This window comes from Enhydra lutris, unplaced genomic scaffold, assembly GCF_002288905.1.
Source record: "Enhydra lutris kenyoni isolate GAN:26980312 unplaced genomic scaffold, ASM228890v2 scaffoldscaffold8, whole genome shotgun sequence".
In the NCBI taxonomy this organism is placed as follows: Eukaryota; Metazoa; Chordata; class Mammalia; order Carnivora; family Mustelidae; genus Enhydra; species Enhydra lutris.
Genome location: NW_019154092.1, coordinates 13,703,863 through 13,725,485, shown reverse-complemented (window position 1 = coordinate 13,725,485; position 21,623 = coordinate 13,703,863). Strand labels below are relative to the sequence as shown.

General features: G+C 41.0%; 1 protein-coding gene across 1 annotated transcript in view; it reads right to left on the bottom strand.

Annotated features, from left to right (window-relative positions):
• Positions 1-1,157: 1,157 nt before the first annotated feature.
• Positions 1,158-21,623, bottom strand: part of LOC111142541 (myomesin 1) — a 153,958-nt gene continuing 133,492 nt past the window's right edge. The window contains exons 31-41 of the mRNA XM_022495800.1: positions 20,885-20,944; positions 20,491-20,558; positions 16,286-16,399; positions 15,486-15,573; positions 14,274-14,312; positions 14,077-14,182; positions 10,368-10,531; positions 8,108-8,144; positions 7,843-7,865; positions 5,422-5,477; positions 1,158-1,976 (exon numbers count right to left, since the gene is read on the bottom strand). Coding sequence (XP_022351508.1) covers positions 1,683-1,976; positions 5,422-5,477; positions 7,843-7,865; positions 8,108-8,144; positions 10,368-10,531; positions 14,077-14,182; positions 14,274-14,312; positions 15,486-15,573; positions 16,286-16,399; positions 20,491-20,558; positions 20,885-20,944 — 1,049 coding nt within the window. The 3' untranslated portion in view covers positions 1,158-1,682. The remainder of the gene's footprint in view (positions 1,977-5,421; positions 5,478-7,842; positions 7,866-8,107; positions 8,145-10,367; positions 10,532-14,076; positions 14,183-14,273; positions 14,313-15,485; positions 15,574-16,285; positions 16,400-20,490; positions 20,559-20,884; positions 20,945-21,623) is intronic.

The following is a 21,623-nucleotide window of genomic DNA, read 5'->3' as shown; positions in this document are numbered from 1 at the left end:
TTCATTGGATTCAAAGTCCTTCCTGTTTTCTCTCTGGTCTGGGCTCCAGTGATATGGAACTGGGGGTGGGGGTAGCAGGTTCAGCTCACGCACATACCTCCCTTCTTCCCATCCCCCAACACTGGTGACTTTGCTGCTGGTTCTTGTGAGGGGTGCATTTGGGGTTCTGAGGAGAGTCCCAGGGGCCTCTTACCTTCACAGCTCCTGCTTTTCTCCTTTTCCCTCTCTTCGGCTCCCCTGCTGGTGTTCAATTTCCTTTGGTCCCTTCATCCAGAGAGAGCCCTCTTGCTGAAGGAGGGAAAGCTTCAGACCGCTCAAGATCAGCTGCCCTTGGCAGGGTGCATTTGACCCTTGAGAAGTTCATCAACTTGCCATGCCTGTTAGTGACAGCACAGCATCTCTCTGCTGCCTGGTGTTCAATGTCATGGCAACAGCAGGGGGCACTTAGCTGCACAAGGGAATCAGATGGGAGGCAGTTTCTGGTCCTGAACTTTGCAAAGGAGAGGATGTGTAGTTGTACCTCCAAACCTATAAAGGAGTCTGTTGTCCCTTCTCTGACCTTTGGAAGGAGGACGGAGAAGAGAAACCTTTTTTTATCCTAACTGTTTTCCTCCAGTGGTTTGTGAGTGAGCACAAGTGTGCACATTTGTGTGTGTGTGTGGGCAGGTTGTGGGTGTGTGATGGTGTTGGGTGGTGGCTGGGGACAGTAATAGGGGGAGAACCAAATTTCCTAAAGCATAATGCTGCCTGTCAGCAAGCCCTGCAAAGAGGGGCAGGCTCCAAAGCTGGCACTCCTCTGAACTCAGAATCAGGGTTGTCTTTTTCTTAGCTGTGCACCCTTTGTCGCCAATTCTGGCAGTAGACTCCCACACCGTCTTATTATCCTTGATCGACACATTACATGCAATTACTTTGGGTACCTTAACAATGGGATCGACTTGATTGTACATTAAGCTGCCAGATGTAAAACGATGGAGCAATTTCATACCCTTGAACCTCAGTTGACCTTGGATGGCTCATATGATCATACTAAGAAGGGACTACTTTAATCCAAAGGAATTTAAATCAGAAGATGTGCTGTAAGATGCAGTGGGAAGGAGGCAGCAGAGACCACACCACTGAACAGCTGAACAGGAAGGAGAAAAACACTAATGGGAAAGAGGAGAGGTGTGAGGACTGTTTATTAATACTGAGGAGGCTCCAAATCACAAGACTGCCAACAGATAAGCACGTCACTATCATTAACAACACACAAAACACACTGCTTAGCTCAACAATTCATCCCCCTTTGGACAGGATGCTGAAGTATGATTGCAACCCATGAGAATTTCCCTGGGAAAAGTCGAGCCAAGTCCAAATCCTGCTCCACAACATATTCACCTACTCTCTGACCATCATCCAACCTCCCTCCGTCTTTATTCTGGTCTTTTCTTTAAAACCGTTTCCTAGTATTTGTGCGACCAATGGCATTTTCTTAACACAGAATTTGTTGATAAAGAAAACTATCAAAATGTTGTTAGTTGATGCTTTTTTATATGAATGAGAGATTTTATGATTTTCCCCTGAGCCAGCACAAAAATGGGAAGTAGAAAGCGGGAAGAGTTCCTTACGCTTAACCCAGGCCATTCACACGTGAGTAACACAAGGCAGCTCAGCGCAGCTCCCCTCGTACAGCCTCCTGGTCACTTGGCCTTCTTGTTGCCTTTCTGGGGCTGCTCAGTCGCCTTCCTAGCCACCTCCTCCGGGATGAACACACTGATTGTGAAGTCGCTTATCTCTGAGCCGTACTTGTTCTTCACAACCAGCCCGTATTTGCCGGAGTCGGCGGTGCTCACCCCACTGATGGTGAAGTAGGCAGTCTTGCCGGCCTCGAACCTGACGCTACAGTGGTCATCTGGGACCAGGGGCTTCTCGTTCTTTAACCAGGAAACCTCTGGAGTTGGGTCGCCCCACACAATGCAGGTGAGATTAAGCGCCTGCAAAACACATTTTATGAGAGGGAAGGAGATAGATCAGGTACAACGATCCAACTTCAAGAAACTTTCTGGTGGTTTGGCAGGACCCAAAGGACGATAATACAAGGCCCCTGGAATAACGGGTGGAATGATGTGATAACAGGGGCATGCACCTGCTTCAATTATAATTTGACTTCACTCCTAAGTAGATTTCTGGAGGGCCTCAGCTTCCCGGCTTTGGGAAGGCTCATCATCAGAGCCACATGAAGGAGTTTGCTGCCAGTTCCCATCTGCACTCTTGCTTTCATGAACACATAGATGTCTTTTGCTCTCATGTGGCATTTGGATTCTGTCTCAGTAGAGAAATCTCATTGCCATAATCACCACCTGCTCACTTTGCATTTTGTCTGCCTCACAGAGCCCAGCAGCAGAATCATGACAGCTGTTTCAGATAATGGGATTCATCTTCAGGTTCCATCTCCCTCCGTTTATTTCTCCCCTCAAACCCCAACCAGTCTGTTGTAGTTGAGACGGTGCTCTACCAAAATGTATTCCTATTTCCTGATATTTTATTATATTGCCATCTGTGCTGAAACCCTCTTACTTCAAAAGATCAATGTTTAGGCTGATCGTTTTAGTTTACCATTACTTTTTTGCTGAAAAATTTAAGGATAATTGTAGATTCAGAAACTGTAGTAAAAAATAATAGAGAGGTTGTATGGGCCCTTACCCAGTTTCCCCTAATATTAACACTTTACAAAACCATAGTGTAATAACACGACCAGTACACTGACAGTGATATAACCCATGGTTCTTATTCACATCTCCCCAGTTTGGCCTGTACTCATTGGTGTTTTGTGTGTGTGTGGTTCTATTCAATTCTATCCCTTGTCTAGGTCCATGTATCCATCTCCTCAATCAAGATAAAGAACATTTCCATCACAAGGATCTCTCATGTTGCCCTTTATACCCACCCCCACCACCTACCCCCAACCTCATTTTTAACTCCTGGCAAACACCAATCCATTTTCCATTTCTAAAATTTCCTAATTTCTAAAGCATTATATAAATAGCATCATATAGCATGTAACCTTTCACCTTGCCTTTTCCACTTGGCATAATAATTCCTTGCAGATTCATCCAAGTTACTGCAGGGATCAATACTTTGTCCCTTTTTATGGCTCAATACTGTGCCATGGGATATATATATATACCAGAAAGGTCATCTGGGCTGTTTCCAGTTTGGGGCCATTGTGAATGAAACTGCTATTGAACATTTGTATACAGGTCTTTATGTGAACATAAATTTTATTTTCTTTATGATAAATGCCCAGGAGTATAACTACTGGGTCATATGGCAAATTCATGTTTTCTTTTTTGAGAAATTGCCAAACTATTTCCCTGATTGGCTTCACAATCTTGGCTTACATTTCTACTAGCAATGTACAAGTGATTCTGTTTCTCTGCATCCTTATCAGCACTTCTTGTTGTCACTATTTTTATTTTAGCAATTCTGATAGGTGTTATGATATTTCACTGTGGCTTTAATTTGCATTTCTCTGATGGCCAACGTATTGAATTTACTTCACATTTTAAATTCCATTCTTGCATTTTTTTTCTTACTGAAATTCAGGAAGTATAAGGAAAAGAACTAGGGCTCACAATATACAGGAAGAGGATATTCATCTAAATATCCCTTCTAAAGGGTTTTATATGATCACTTACTATCTCTTCTATAAGAGTATTGCTTAAAACTGGGAGATTAAGAAATCTCTTCCCTCCATGGTTAATTAGCATTTCTTACTGAATTATCCTATAAACACATTATTCAGCAATAATCAAGCTATTGCCATCAAACTTATCCAAGCAGACCTGGGGTTAAAACTTTTTTTTTTTTTTTCTCTTTAAGCAGGCTCCATGACCAATGTGGGGCATGAACTCATGACCCTGAGATCAAGAGTTGCATGCTCTACTGACTGAGCTAGCCAGGGGCCCCTTGGGGGTTAAAACTTTTAACAAAACCAAGCCAAACTCCCAAATACCTTAGGTGTCATGGAAAACTACTATCCCTATTTTAGATTTATTTCTATTATAGATCACAAAGTCCTTTCCCATACATTCTCTCTCAGAATTCTCACTACAACCCAATGAGTTGAATATCTGGAACCCCATTAAATGAGGAACATGAAAAATGGAGTTTAAAGACAAAAGCAACCTTGCATTGGTTGAGCTTCAGGTCAGCTGTGGTCATCTATATTCCACCCATGAAGAAATGCAGCTGGATGAGACCTGCCTCTCACTAAAGCATTTCCACATGCCTTGTTTTATCCCTAGTCCACCCATCATATGTCTTCATTGGGAAAAGGTTTTGTTTTCCTTCAAGAACCCATCCATTATGGCTGACTTACTGAATTTGTCTTAATGAAACAGGGATGAAGCAGGTAAATCCAAGTTAGAAAGTATTTTCATTGCTTTTGAAACAGAAGGATGAAGACAGTGAATCCAGGTTAGAAAGTATGTTCATTGCTTTTCAGAGAGATTATTATGGAGCCAGGAAATACTAGTTTAAAGTTAAATGGAAAGAAATCAGTTTTGGGGGTGCCTCAGTCGGTTAAATGTCTGCCTTCAGCTCAGGTCATGATCCCAGGGTCCTGGGATGGAGCCCCACATCAGGCTCCCTGATGACCAGGGAGCCCACTTCTCCCTCTCTCTTCCTCTGCCTCCCTGCCCCCTTGCGCTCTCTCTCTCTCTCAACTTCATTTGTAAAAAAATAAATAAAAATCTTTATTTTTTATTATTTATTTATTTATTTGACAGAGAGATGGAGAGCACAAGTAGGCAGAGTAGCAGGCAGAGGGAGAGGGAGAAACGGGCTCTCTGCTCAGCAGGGAGCCTGATGCGGAACTCGATCCCAGGACCCTAGGATCATTATTTGAGCTGAATGCAGCTTCTTAACCAACAGAGCCACCCAGGCGCCCCCTAAAATCTTTTTTTAAAAAAACAAATAAATCAGTTTTCAACTGAAACAGAACCTACAGAAATTCACGGCACAAGATGTTTCCCTTCCCTTCAGATATTTCCCTTCAGAGGTGAAGTATTTAAGGGGACAGCCCATTTTCCACTAGGTGTTAGAGGTCGCATCTTTCTCCAGTCACATTTGTCACTTAGTTGTGATTGAACCTTTTTTGCTTCTCGTGATATGAAAGGGTACCTCTGGGAAGAGACTAAGTGGTCTACATGTGCCCACATAAGGTAACTTGTATCCTAATGCTTGGTCTACAAAACGTTATGCTGACTTGAAAAATGGACTCCATTTTGATTCTTGTATTTGGCTACTCTGAAGTCAAGCCAAAGCAGCAGTGGCTTAAGATGAAGGCGGTGGGAGCTCTTAGACGGAACGAAGTCTATGGCACTTGAATCCATTGCTAGTGTGGAAGAAGCAGGGACAGGAGTGCTCCATGCTTACCTTGCCTTCCTGGATGGTGACCACATCGGGGAGTCCACCCACCACTCGGGCGCGGTCTGCAAGCATAGGTGTTTCTGGTTAATCACTGAAATGATGAGCGCCAGTGATCACACTCACAAAAGCACCCCAGGGAACTAACTTTCCAATTTAGTTTCCTTCTCCTAACAATTATTTTATACCTATTTTTAATACGCAAAATTAGGAAAGGGTCCGGTAATTTTAGATGTTATTCCTTCCTTGCACAGATAACTTGTGTGCGTGGGTGCCTCTACCCAAATTATCAGCTTGAGATGGCTTTGTCGTATTAAGACCTGCCCTATAATTTTCATGACTATCTTCAGCCCTGGCCCTTCTGTAGCTCAGTGGGGCTCAGCTCAAGGAAGCAGAGCAGATCTCTATGGATAGCCTCCAAGTCTGCTTGGCCTCTTTCAAGGGCTTCCTTATCATTTGGAAAAAAAAAAAAAAAAAGTGTAATTGGAGGCTGTATGCCACGAGGCTTTTGCAGATGTGGGCTTTCTTTGGGCCTTTCCTAGAGAGCTTCCCATTTTTGTCTCCTGTTAGTTCTTGGTGTGTAGGACTATGTAGGGCTACTGTCTATGTCCATGAAGTACAAAGGCCCCTAGCTGAGGGGACAAGGTGTGGGAAAGGGTGCTGAAATTCAGAGCTGACCTCTTGCTCCCCCACCAAGCCCTGTGCTTTGGGTACAACTGGCTCAGCCCCAGGGAAGGACACCTTTCTGTAATCTGCTCAAAGGGACGCTTCTCACACTAATGCAGTGGCCACCACCCTCTCAATTTTAGGCCCATTTCAATTAATGTTTTACTCTAGATCCCTATTTGTACAACTCCCTTCTTCACTAAGTCAGACTACAGCTTTGAACGAGTCTTGAATCTTGACTACAATTTCCTGCTGATTCCATTACACCTTGTACCACTTGTAAGCTCAATTCCTCATCTGGCTCCTGCACCAACCAATGTGTGACATTAGGCAAGTCACTTCACTGCATGGACCATAGTCTCCTAATCTGGGGAATGGGGGAAGAGTTGCATTATGCCTGTGGACATGAAGGTACCCAGCCCTGCTCCATAGCACCCACAGGATTCCTTGGGGGCCCTGGGAGGAAGTCTGAGGAAGGACACTGAGTCAGGGAGCCCAGATCCCATTCCACCTTCAATTACACTAACTTGGCTTTTACCTATTTTACATTTTGGATCTGCGTGAAAGATGTTTGAATTAAGCATCCCTCAGCTTACAAAAGGTTAAACACAGGGGCACTCAAGTCTCTTATAGCGCTAAACTGCTTCAATGCAGAAACTTCAGAAAGAATTCATGATCTGGAGGGAGGAGCGGGCTCCTTGCCCACCAGAGTTCAACAATGGGGAGTGGCGGTCCACTGTGGACACTGGCCTTGCTTATGCATACAGGCTTGGAAGGGGGCCACTTGGTACCAAGGAGAAGTGCTCCCCTCTCATGCTGTACTCCCCCGGCACGCTCCGTGCTGGTGCTGGCATCAGCCCCATTCACAGCTAGCAGCTGCCTCACCACTCACAAACCCAGCACAAGAGAAGGGAGAAGAAAAGAGCAGGAAGGAGAGGGGAAAGCAGTCAAAGGTGGAAAGTTCCATCCTGAATGACCTGGAGCTACTGAAAGGCTGCCAGGTGACTTCACTGCTCACTCCCCGTCCTGGTTCCCTCCATTCCAGCTTGGGACTGACTCTATATAATTTTAGCCCTCAACAATTTTCAAACTCTGCCTCACACACTCAGAGAGAACCTGAATGATTATCGTAATTAGTCTTGTCTCTCAGAATCTTTAAAAGACTGAGGTCTAGAAATCTCCATGTATGAGGCCAACAGCTAAGGAAGTTAAGAGTGAGCATGTTTCTGGGTACAAAGGCTTGACAGTTCGGTGTTTGTTTACGCAGACTGTGAAGTATTCAAGAAGGCCTTATTTGGCTTCTTGTATCCTACAGGAGCTCTTAGGAAAATGCAGGAGTATTTGATGAGTTACAGTGATTTATCTGATATCAAATTTACAGTTTTTTATTTCTTCTTTAATATAGATACATTTTTCTGATACGTTGTGCCTGCTGCAAGTGATTAAAAACTTATTGTGTAACTTGTACCCAGAGATTTCTCAAGATACCCAGGGGTTAGCTCAAGTCAAGAGCTCAGTGACATTCTTTTAAAATGTAATCTGAGACCTTCTTTTCACAGACATTCTTACTCAAGAGACTAAATGAAAACATATGTAGAACACCTAAGATTTAAAAAAAAAAAAAAAAAAAAAAAAAAAAAAAAGGAAAAAAAAAAAAAAAAAAAAAAACACTTCACCCTCTGTCTACAGTCAAAATAAATTAAAAAAAAAAAAGCTATTTTTTTGAGACGATGCCAGGAGTAAATGGGAAGGGGCTTTACTTACTTTTCTCAGCAATGGCAGCTTGTCTGTGGTTGAGAGAAACGAACAAACATACAAACAAAGAAGAATTTTGTTTTAGTGGTACTTCAAAGTAGCAAATCTTGACTGCATTTCATTGCCTCAGAGACATTTTGCTGCTCAGCAAAGCAGTGGAAAGTGCTGTTTTTAGGCATCTGCCAAAATGAAAGACCCTCTCTAACCCTCAGGTGGGGAGAGCAGCACACCATGTTCCAGAGAAATCAGGGCACACAAATGGCAAGGGACTTACTTTAATCTCTGGAATTCAGCATAGGCTTCATCATAGGCTTTATGAGAAAAAATAAAAAAGAGAGAGAGAGAGAGACGTTAGAATGTTCTCACCCAGAACTGACAACACACAGTAGCAGATTAAAGTTCGCAGCCTGAGGTCAGTGTGGTCAGTCCAGACACGACTAAACTGATTGAATAAGACTGTGCCTGCCCGTTGACTCTGCAACAGAATGGACTTTGCAGGGAGAAGCAAATACTTTCTAAGTAGAAAAGATGAAGTAGTGGATTTTAGAAGCTCTCAATTTGGTGAGAGGCCTTCCTTTCAAGCAGAGAGGAAAAGATTAGCTCTGCCAAAGATAAAATAGTAATAAAGATGGTTGCAGGATAAGCATCCTGAACATCAAAAAGACTTTTCTCTTATTAAATCATCCCACAGGGCACAGCCTCCGAGCTGGACAGTGAAATGTTTCCGTATTACGCGGTCTGGCCCATCTATCTGTGTTAAAGGGCACGGGAGCTACTACGCTCACAGCCTCTGCCAGTGCCAGCTGAAGCAATGCTTCTAAGCTGGGCCGGAGCCCAGAGAAAAGACAGTGAGACAAGGAAAGGAGAGCTACAGACTTCTAAAATCTTTCTCCCCAACCCAAGCCTGCTGAGCAAGCCACTTCGAAAAGTTCGGGCATAAAGGCAGCTTTATTTTGAAATCTCTCTCACCTCCTCTTTGCTCCTATGTGGTCTGGGAATCACCGTATTTTACATCTTGAAAGTATTTACCTAATACTAATCCATCCCCCTCCTTTTATGGAGGGGAAAAAGAAGCATAAAAAGTCAGGCTTCAAGTCTCTGGAGGTCGACCAGTTAGGCTAAGCGTTTAGTTCTCTTCCTTTTGCCCACACGACACAGGAAGAACTGAGCCCCGCTGAACTAATCTGCTTGGGTGGGCCAGAGAGTAAAAGAAAATTTTTTTTTTAAGTTTTAAATTTATCCACCCCTTCCTGTTGCCGTTTTTTGGTTGTCAGAGGGACTACAGAAGAAATCCTGTTACTACAGCCTGTGACTCAGGAGCAGCAGAGCCTGAAGGCAGCCATTCCCCTCTTTCTAGCCCTCCTGGGTGGGAGATGAGGGGTGGGTGGGTGTAGGGGGGGAAGTGGGGGGAGGAAGGGCCTGGTGGCTCAGCCCAAAACAATTCAAGGCAGGACTGCTGAAAGGCTGAGCTCTTGTGAGTCTACTCTCTGCAGATTAAAAACACTAAGACTTCTGGAATATTCACACTGCATTTTAGTATATGAAGAGGTGGAAGAAAAAGTCAGTCCAAGATCTCCCTAAGGAATGTGAGGCAGAAGCTAGATAGGAGCAGTGGAAGGACTGCCCAGAGGCTGAGTCCCAGGTCCTTGAGGGGGGATGATAGAGACAGGAGCTGGAGGCAAGGACAGTGATAAATAAGCTACACATTAAGAGCCTCGGGGCACAACATCCTGACCTTGTGGCTTCCAAGACCTTGGGGCTGACAGATGAAGAGCCACAGTTTCGGAACACAAGCTCCCTCTCCTCATCCACCACTCTGAGCTGTTTATCTTGTGGTTGCTAGCTGCGTGTTACATCTCGACTCTATCTTCCACATCTCTCATTACTTCCTGCTTCTCTTCCCTCTTCTCTCCAGATGCCCCCAGTCTCGCAGTAGATGACCAAGACATCTGAGGCCATAAGGACCCAACTTCTCCAACTTTCTTCTCTTCTCCTCACTACTGATCCTTGCTTATTCATATTTACCTAACCCCCTACCCCAACCCACCCCAACCCACCCCACCCCTGGTTTCTAAAGAAAAGGGATCCCTACTCCTTTCCAAAGTCAATGCCTTCACCCCTGCCCTGGATCTCAGACCTTCCTTTCTTCAGAACACGGATACATTGGTTATTTCTCGTCACTCACATCTTCCAGCTCAACTGAATTCTTAAACTCTTAAACATGCTCAAACTCCAGTCACCAGAACTTCTTCAGTGCTTGTTCTTGCTCAGGTGACTGTAAATTAGCCTGCCCTCCTTTGTGAGCATGTTGAAAAGGGACTCCTTTCTGTGTTTGTCTCTATTTTGTACTTTTCACTGATACTTCAAGACCCACTGAATTCTTGCTTCTACCACCATGCTGAATTTAAATTGCTTTCTTAAAATCTCCAATCATCCTCCAATAGTCAGATGCAATGGCCTCTTATCACCCTTCATTCCTTTGAAAAAGTCCATTCCTCCACAGAAAAGTTCTAATCTGTAAAATACTCATTTACCTTGTCCAGAAAGATCCACTGTCTTCAGATGTCCAGTTTTGCCATCAAAGAGCTCCATCACATATTTGCCTTTGTCATTCGGAGTGGGCTCGCTGATTTGCAGCCAGATCTGCTCCCCGGTGACCCCACTCTTAACTCTGTCCGAGTACTTAATAGGAGTACCGCTGTTCACAGCAAAGAAAACATTGTTATTGTCTCCTTTCATCCACAGCTGATTTTTACTTTGTCTCTTTGAGGGTCTCAGCTTAGAGTTTAACAGGGTTTCAAACAACATGAGAACCATGCATGTTCAGCTTAAGAAAAAATGTGGGCCCTGAATCACAGAACTTGGATTCCAAGGCCCAGGGTGGGGGTGGGGTGTGGACAGTCTGTACATTTAACCTCCAGCAACAGTCTGGGGCCCTAGCTGATTGCAACACTGATACTTCTCAGTGGTATTAATTAACTTTGCTTTTGCTTCGGTTTATTTGTAGGACTAAGAGAATCTTTAAAGTGAAAAGTCCAAACTATGTATTCTATTACTGCATATTTCTTGCAGATGGTCTATGGCTATAAGTCAGATTTTACAAACTAAGTAAAAACAGACTTAAGGAGGGTCATCTGTGGCTGACATCTATTGACATAAGTGGTTACAAAGCTATTTAAAACAATGAAAAGCAGAGTCTGCCATGATGAATGAGGCACTTTCTCTGTCCCTGGACATGAGTTCCTCCAAATTCTATAGCAGGTCATGAGCAGACACATACATTCCATTCTTTAGAGAATAAAAGCAAATAGAACACTTGGCCTTGTGATCTGATGATTTAGAAATGTTACTGTTATAAATGAAGAGAAAGGTAGAGGTAGGTGTACTGTCAATGATGCTGAAAGAAACTTTATGAAGAGTTTGTAAACATGTGAGGAAATCAGAAAAAAAGCAGTATACAGAAATAATTATAGTAATAATTATGCATACAGAAAAGACTGGAAGTATACCAAAAAGTTTACACTATGGCTAGGAAAACTATGGATGATATTATCTTATAAGCTCTTTCTAATATGTAATATGATATTATAAGTATATTTTCTAAAACAAGCATGTATTACATTGGTAGTTGTAATAAACAAAATGATCTAAAAACAGAAAAGCAAAAATCTCCACTAAAAAAGTTTCAGCTTTCAAATAAACATTCAGCTTTTTTCTTATACAGTACAGTCTTTAAAATATATTCACAAACTGCCATAAGAGGGATGCCTGAGTGGCTCAGTCAATTAAGCATCTGTCTTTGGCTCAGGTCATGACCTCAGGGTCCTGGGATCAAGCCCCAGGGTGGACTTCCTGCTCAGTGGGGAGCCTGCTTCTCCCTCTCCCTCTTCCTCTATCCCTCCTCCTCCCCAAAATTTTTTAAAAAAGGAAAAAAAATACTGCTATAAGATGTAGGGTAAAGGAACCCATCTGTACCCATAGACTTGAGTCTGAGAAATATATATGTCTTAAAGAGCTAGAAAGATAGTCCTTGGTTTTGCTCTAATAAATCTGTTTGAATTCTCTAACCTCTGACTAACTTGCATAATATAATACCTTAGATTTGTAAAGCCCTTCATGGTTTACAAAGTGCCATAAATTTCATTCTCTCATTGGCTCCATCACTATTATGAGATAGAACAGGTACTGTTCCTATTTTGTATGAAAGAAACCTAAGATTTCAAAATATTAAATGACTTGTCTAAGATTCAAGGACAGATAGGAATGAAGTCAAGGCTAAAACCCATTTCAAGTTTTTTCCTGTTATGCCACACTTACGTAAAGACAGTGAAGACAATCAGTCCTTGGTTCCTGAATCTTTCATAGGCACATGGGTACACAAAATAGTCATTCAGCTGACTAGACCAAATAGTGTAAAAGGTTTATGCCTTGCTAGTCTAATAGCAACTTCCTTAAAACTGAATGTTCTAATTTTTTTGAGCAAGTAATTCTTTTAAAGATGATATAAAGCTTTTTGATGACTCAGTTAATTCATCTTCTCTTATTCTTCAGACTGATATATTAGAATGTCCTAGATGTCACAGAGGAATTTCCTAGAATTTGATCTATTTTAACTTATAATTACTTTCCTAAAATGTGTTCTGAAAGAAATAGAACAAAGGACTGAAACCCCAAGCATTCAAATTGGAATTTCGCTTGTTCTCTCCCCGCTCTCTCTCTCTTTTTTTAAAGAGCTCAGGAAAAGAAAGAGAAAAAGAACAAAAACACTGTTCTGTATCATAGTAGTCATTTTAAAGAAAACACAAATGTCTGTTTTGTGGGACCCAGTTCCGGTTAAATGTTCCATCTGACTTTTTTTTTTTTTTTTTTTAAGATTATTTACTCATTTATTTGACAGACAGAGATCACAAGTAGGCAGAGAGGCAGGCAGAGAGAGAGGAGGAAGCAGGCTCTCAGCAGCGCAGAGAGCCCAATTCGGAGCTCGATCCCAGGAACCTGGGATCATGACCTGAGCTGAAGGCAGAGGCTTTAACCCACTGAGCCACCCAGGCACCCCTCGATCTAGACTTTTAAAGCAACTGGAACACCACTGTGTGGGGAGCTCTGGAGCCAGGCCTGGGCTTAGTCCTCCAACTGCCACTTAGCTGTATGACCTCAAGCAAGTCATTCCCCAGCCTGAGCTTCCTAGACCTGCCTCTTAGAGCTGTGAATAGTAAATGAATTCATACATGTGAAGGGCTTGGGGCAGCGGCCAGCATGTGATAGACACCCACTGTAGGGAAGATACAAATAAACACTGTTGTGTGCCTCCTCCCAGGGCTGCCACACTGACCTATTGCTCGGTGGGGCTCCTAAAGAACTTCTGGAATAAGAACCCCCTGCATCCAAAGAGTGGACTGAAGGGACCTGTGCCCCATCAGATTTCTATGCCAGGCTGTTCTCTTTCAGCTCAGGACATTTCAAGGAAGGGCAGTGGTTAAGGACAATGTCGAAAGTATAACAGGGGGACTGACTGAACGTAGAAACCTACTTTAGCTCTTAGAATACCAGAGGTGAACTTGGGTTCACCTATACTCCACAAAGGAACCTGGGATTAGAACAGATCTGCGGGCTCAGTCTAGCTCAAATACACATTCCCAAAGCAATCTTGAATCCCCAAAGCCTGCCAAGGGAGGACAAGAGACATGCCAATGCCCAACTATGCCAACTGCTATCAATGATAACAAGAACAAACTCAGGCACTTCACTGGATTAGGTTTCTTTGGTGAATGGCTATTAACTCATATAATGGGAAATGTGGTGGCTCATGGTGCATGCTGCTTCAGTTTTGTTCCAGGCCATAGCAGGGGTGAGCTGTGTTTAGAAAGAGGGGTAAGAATCTCATTTGCCTGGCAAAGCAGAGGGAGCCCAAGCTCAACCTTCTGGATGTAGAAGTTCCATTACAGAGATGTGTATGGATGATGACAGTTCCCAGATCCCAAAGACAGATGATCTTAGCCATCACTGGCCTCGCCACACACGTGTTGAGGGAAAGCGCTAACCTCACGCTAAAGGAATGGTGGGGTGCTTCTGTCCTACACTTGTCAACGTCAGACCTGGGAAGTAAGAAGGCTCCTTACCTGAGAGGAAGAAGAGAAGGTTGTTGCTGCTCCCTCCCTACCCCTGCCAACACACACACACACACACACACACACACACAGCAAAAAGAATTTCCACACGGCAGTTAACTTCCCATTTACTTACTTGTGGGACCAGTTAACTTTCAGATCATCCAGGTAGTAAGTAACAAAAGAGTACAGCCGGATGCCCTCAGCTGTGCTCTGGATTTTCAGGTCTGTAGCAGACAGAGCTGAAAGAGGAAAACAGGATAGTTCATTCATACAGCTGTAAGCCTATCCAGAATAGTGAAGCATTGTTGTGGGGAGACCATTTTAACTTACCTATGGTTTTACATACTTCACTCATCAGTTCTTTAAAGGCTGTGAATAGAGATTCATAGACAGAGCTTTAGCATAAAAATGCTCAACGTAAGGTCAGATCTCAAATTGTGAGTAGCATGTGATCTTAGCATTAACCTGCCTGGTGAAGGGTATTGGCCACAGGTGAATTTGCAGATCAAGTGACCAGAAGTGCTCTTTGAGGGAATAATGCCTCAATTTGTATCAACCTTTAAAAGATCCCTACTCTCATTCTGATATATTTTTCCTTCTAATTCTTTGTAACTGTCACCATATTTACATTCTAGAGAAAGCCACAGTGAGATTTCCAGGAAGGTTCTTGGCTTCAGGATTCTCTTCTTGAGTCCCAAGAAGTTTTAGATTACATATGTGGAATTTTCTTATCTGTGCCATCAACTCATAACGAATTAGCCAATCAGGTTTCCTGATATTTCTCTGCCTGATAATGCTTCTTGCCAATAAGCACATTTAGTCTTGCCTCCACCAGGATCAGGAAGGTGAAATCAAAGTCAGACCTACACCGTTAGTAATATTAAAGATCTTGTTCAAGAGCATGCTTGGAAGTTTGGTGGTCACATGTATGTCTTTGTTATCGTGACATATTTGTCCTTAGAAGTCTCTGAAAAATGGAAATTGCTTTCTTGCTCTGCTAATAACTGAGAGACTTGACAACTTGGCATTTCATATATAAATCTTTCTTGCCATCTGTTAAGAGTGGACTATTCGGTGACATGTTTTCATGGTAATTTATTATTTTTTTAATAAACTTTTTTTTTTTAAGTAATCTCTTCACTCAACTTGGAGCTCAAACTCACAACCCTGAGATCAAGAGCTGCATGCTCCTCCCACTGAGACAGCCAGATGTCCCTCACAGTAGCTTTTGATTCTGGAACATTTTTTATAGGGTTGAAACAAAAATGATGATTTATATTGAAAACAGAACCCTTGTGGACTATGGACTATAAATTCTCTGAAGATCAAAAGTACTCTTTGATTTCCAGGAAGACTAAAAGTGAAATATTTTTTAATAACACAGTAGTTCACTCTGCTGGAATTTAAATTAAAACAAAATCTATGAACAAAAACTCAGCATGACCTTAATTATTACTTAACTAGTTAAATTAGTTAACTTAGTTAGTTAGTTCTATACACAGAACACACAAAAAGAACCCCAGCAGTTAGGAGAAGACTGACCTTCATCCACAAGCTTCAGTCTGCTCTTATCTTTTCCTCTGTCGTCTTTCAGGATAACTTCATAAATCCCAGCATCTTTCTTGGAAAACTAAGGGGGAAAGGAAACACCACATTGCAGATTATAGCAGCCTCAGAGAATGGTGTTTGCATTTTTAAGGTCCTGTGGTTTATAGACCCGCTGTCAAACCACTTAACAAACATCTGGCCAAGGGAGTGATGAGGACTTCACAGATTAACCTGTCTGTCATCATTTGACCTGCTAGCAGTCCTGATTTTTCATCCTCTAAGATTATAATTGATTTGAGACTTAAATTCCTTATCCTTTACTCTGCCTTCATATTAAAAACTAATGATCACATATATTTGAAAGATATGTTCTTTTAGACAAAAAGTAGATAAAAATCTGTACTTAACTGAATACTGTGTCTGATTGTCTCTGTACTTTTGGGAACAAGCTATCATGAGGCTTAAGAGCAAACCAAGAAGAATCCACTTAATTGTCCTGCCACTCACCCAACTATGAAAAGAGGTAGTTCAGAGAGGCCAGAGTTGGTGGTGTCTAGCCAATACTGGTTGGATATTGGATATCTGACAAATCCATGCCTTATCACAAGGTGAGAGAAGCTTTTGTGTTCCTATGGCTTGTTTTTTGGGTGATGTCAGGGCAGGGATCTTTGGAGCAGCAAGAAGTAAGGTGTTAAAAATGTGTGGGGCAAAGGCATACAGAATCTAGTCTCTTTTTTAGAAGAATGTAGGGTACAGAACTAATACACTTACATTTCACACTTACAGTCACCTACCTCTGTTATAAGCAGGGTACATATACCATCCTTAAAGTCATGCTTTTCATCCACTGATATCTCTCTTTCATCTTTGTACCACACAATATGAGTCTCCTTCTTAATATTTGCCACCTAGAAGAAAAACCATAATTATACTTCTTGAAATAGGGGACTGCTACTCTTACAAAACTAAACAGTTCTTAATGTAGCATTGGATAGAACAGAAAGCACTGAACTTATAAGACACAGATTTCTTCTTAACTTTATTTTATTTTTTCGGTGTTCCAAGACTCATTGTTTATGCATCATACCCAGTGCTCCATGCAATATATGCCCTCCTTAATACCCACGACCAGGCTCACCCAACCCCCCATCCCCTTCCCCTCCAAAACCCTCAGTTTGTTTCTCAGAGTCCACAGTCTCTAATGGTTCATCTCCCCCAAGGGAGCTGGGGGAAATCAGAGGGGAAGGAGACATAGATCTCTAAAGGGATCAACTGAAAGCTATTTTAATTGATAAAGAGTTTAAAATAAAATAGATACAAGTGAATAAACCTAAATCAATAGCATTTCTATGTCCAACAATAAAAATTGATTTTAAATTATCTGGTGGAAAAAAAAAAACTGGTGGGCAGAAAAGAATAGATACATACATGATAGCAGGCAGACTTAAATAAAATAGATAACAATAATAAATATCTGAAAATCATGGGCAGACACATCCCATCACATTAAAATACAGCCTGTGTCACAAAAAAAATCCTTTATCAAAAGAACAGAATGAGTAAGTATATATCTAAATGAGTAAATATGTATCTAAATATTTTATTTTTTATTTTTTAAAGTATATTTATTTATAGTTTCTACATACATGGAACTCAAACTCACGAGTCTGAGATCAAGAGCCACATGGTCTACTGACTGAGTCAGCCAGGCACCCCTCTAAATATTTTTAAAAAGACCAATGAAGCTTTGCAAATAAATGTGGAAGGTAAGTATGTTTTTAAAAACATTTTTTAATTAAAGTATTTTCAGGTTTATTGAAATATAATTGACATACAATGTATAAGTGTAAGGTAAATATATTGATTTGAGATATGTATATATTATAAAATGATTACCATGGTAAGTTTAGTTAACATCCATCAACTATGATTTAATAAATTAATTCCTTAGCAAGTTTGAGGAAACATTTAAATCCTATACCTATACAAACTTCAAATAGGCTAAACACACTCATACAGTTAAAGGGATCTTGAGCTTGATCTACAATGTTTGAATTTTCTACAAAGAAGAGTATATTCATGTATTTCTTATATAATTAAAATTATATAAAATTATATAAAAAAGTAAAGACTTCATACAAATCAAGAAAACAATCCCTAACACCTAGGGAAATGAACACATAATTCCCCAAAGAGGAGATATAACCACAAATCAAACAGATGAAAAAAAATGTGTAATGTAATTATAAACAAGGGTATGCAAGCTTTAAAATGTTAAAAACTTTCCATTAATAAATGAAATAATATGGGATCAGGAGGGAGACAAACCATGAGAGACTCTTAATCTCACAAAACAAACTGAGGGTTGCTAGGGGCTGGGGGGGTAGGGAGAGGGTGGCTGAGTTATGGACATTGGGGAGGGTGTGTGCTATGGTGAGTGCTGTGAAGTGTGTAAGCCTGATGATTCACAGACCTGCACCCCTGGGACAAATAACAGAATGTGTTTAAATAAATAAATAAATAAATATTAACATAAACATAAAGTAACATAAGAACCAACACTGGTAACTTTATAGTGAAACCAGCACACACAAACATTCTTTATAATCCTGTAAACTGGTCCCTGAATTATAGGAAGTAACTGTTACTAGGCGACATCGCTTCTGATAAAAATGACCCCTGACTGGGAAAAAAGCTGGGACTAGGAGGGACTAGAAATGGACTCCACAGCTTTAGGTTTCCCTAAGTATGCTGACACTTGTAATTTGGGCATGGGGATTACATGGGGACCGCTGGAAGCTCTGCCTAAGGAGTTGTTACAGAAGGTACTGGATGCTTAGAGTACGAAGTATTTTTAAAGCCATTTCATTTCCTACACTGACCAAAGTAGGTCTTGTCCCCTTGCACCTTAGCTGTCATCAGGGGGTGGTAAAGTGGATTCCTGCAGGAGAGGAGTGCCCAGCACTGCCTTGCAGGCAAGCTGAGGTTCTTGTCCCATATTCTGTTGAGTAGAGTAGTTCCAAATGGGGCTGGCCCACGACAGTCTTATGAATCTAACTACACATACCCCATTAACTATAATGAATATATAAATTGGTAAATGTACCAAAATTGCTATAATCATGAAACAAAGAGCAATGGCAAGACAGAGGAAAGTTCATTCTACCTGGACAGAAAAGGGAAAGGCTTTACAGAAAAGATGATTAAGCTGGGCCTAGAGAAAGGATTTTGTCAGAGAAGCTGAAAGATCACTCCAGCACTGGAACAGCATGAATACATAATGTATGATTATTCAGAATCTCTTTCTGCATTCAGAATCTGGGCAAAGGGCTGATCTTCCTGAGGAAAGCCATTGAAACAGGACACCAGAGTTCACCTCCCAGAAGGCTAGTGTAACAGGTAGTACAGAAAGGAGGATAGACATGTGGGTCTCGGGGAAGGCATGGTTTATGGGGTGGGCAATATGAAGGAGAAAGCGAGTCAGGGGCAACATGGCCGTGGACAGCCAGGAGGAGAGAGAGGGCTTTGGGTGGTGCCTGAGAAACTGTTTTCAGGAAGTTTGCCATTTCCTGAGAGGCTAAATAAAGCCTAGACTTTATCTTCGGACATATTTCTGGTAGATTGCTCTTCCTTTAAATGTCATCAGACCTAGAAGAGACGGGGGCACTTGGGTTCTGACTTTTACAATGCCAATGCCAAACCCATGCTTCTACTTTGGAGTCACTGTCTGTTGTCATGACCTTCACACTCCAGCCTCAAAACATTCTGATGACTCACTCAGCTGAACACACCGTGAGCTAAGGTACAAAATGATTCAGAATGTGATATGGACTTCTATTTCTAAATTTTTCCCTAGGCCTAATAAGACAATTGGTCATGAGTTGCAAACTCTTGACCAAGCCTCTTCCATCCTGACAGCACACTGGTTTCAGAACCCACAGCTGAGCTAGCCAATACTCAAAGGTATTGTTGCCTCAGTCATACAAGCTAGATAGGAAATTGCTACACTTCCATGGAAAGACAGTGTATCTGGAATGACTGTGGAATAGATCTATTACTTGGAATGAAGATTTGGCCTGAAACAAAGACACTGTGAGATTCTTCTGAGATTAATTTTTTTTTTTAAATGGGGGCAGGGGAGAGAAGAATGAATAGGCAGAGCACAAAGGCTTTTTAAGGCAGTGAAAAAACTCTGTATGATACCATAATGGTGGATAAAGGTCATTATATATTCATCTAAACCCACAGAATATATAATACCAAGAGTGAACCCTAATGTAAACTGTGGACTTTGGGCAATTATGACATGTCCATGTAGAATCATCATTTGGAACAAATGTGCGACTCTGGTGGGGGGATGTTGATGAAGATGCTGGCTATACAAGTATGGGGACAGGGGCTACCTGGGAAATCTCTGTACCTTCCCTGCAATTTTATTGTGAACCTAAAACTTCTCCTAAAAAACATAAAGCCTTGATTTAAAAAGAGAAGAGCCAGTCCTTATTAATTAGGGTGAAATTAATAGGTGCAATCATCTTATCTTCCCATATTTTTAAGCTGTTTTATTTTATCTTATTTTAGGTTTCATTTTATTTTATGTATCTTCCCAACCAATGATTACAGTAATAATCAATGGCAAGAATGTGTCACTTAGCATTTTGGTTCAAATGGCGATGAAAAATTGATCTTTCCTTTCTCACATTCTATGTTATTTTTATTTCACTTATATCAAATATTTAAAATCTACCTACTTCTTACCCTGCATTTCTTCTTCTTCTTCTTCTTCTTTTTTTTTTTTTTAAGATTTGCTTATTTATTTTAGAGAGAAAGGGAGAGAGAGGGCGGGCAAAGGGAGAGAATCTCAAGAAATTCCCCACTAAGTGGGGAGCTTGACACTGGGCTGGACGTGGGGCTCAAGTCTCTTGACCCACGAGATCCTGACCTGAGCCAAAATGGAGTTGGATGTTCAGCCTACTGTGCCACCCAGATGCCTCCTTACCTTGCATTTCAATAGTACATTACATTCACCAGTCACTTCCCAGCTCAAATACTCAGCAAAATGAGGACCTAGAAAATTTTAATGACATCAATAATCACTCTATTAATCACAAATGCAAAATCAAAGCTCATTCTTAAATTCTAAAATGATATATGTATACAAAGTATATTTATATACATAAATATATAAAGTGATACTTTAAAATTCAAGATTAGTTTTCAAATATTTTAAACTGACATAAATTTAATAATAAATATTTTCAATTATTTGTTTATTTACCAGGGCATTATTAACATTAGCAATAATATATACTTAAATTTGTTATGGAATTAATCTTGGAATATTTTTTTCAAGAAATACAAAGTTTTTCTCTTTACTCACTGCCCATTTTTACCTTGTTTCCTGATCCATTCTTGCCGCTGGAATTCGGCTTCTTTCTGGAGTTTTTTATAAACTAAAATAGAAAAACAAAGAAGTATGAATTGAGTTGAGTGGTATAACTGTATACGCCAGCCACTGTGCTGATTTATATATTTTTTTTTTTTTAAGATTTCATTTATTTGTTTGTCAGAGAGAGAACAAGCAGGGGGAGAAGCAGGCCTCCTGCTGAGCAAGGAGCCTGATATGGGACTAGAATCTAAGACCCTGGAATCATGACACATGCTGAAGGCAGATACTTAACTGATGTAGCCACCCAGAGATCCCTATATTCATTATTATAACATACTTATATGTCATGACAACCTATTTAAGTTTTTATAATGAAGAAAGAGGCTAGGAAGGTTAAGTAAATCGTTCAAGGTCATGAAGCAAGGAAATAGTGAAATAGTATTGGATGTTGCAAATGTAGAGATTTGGCCAGCCTTTCCAAATGCCACATTTGTTAAATGCCACATTTTACATGTTGGTAGTTTCTACAGTGGCTTATGGCAGCTGACGTATAATCCAGTTATATAGTAGGATTAATTGATCTGGCATGAACCACTTGTGCATATTTTTCTTCTTAATTTAAGTAGTTTAAAGTATACAGTATAAGGTACTATCATTGTTTCTGAGATACAGATGCAGTCTTCGTTGTATTGCAATCTCCTTCACTGGAGAATTTTAGTAATAAATACTTGTTTAGACAGGAG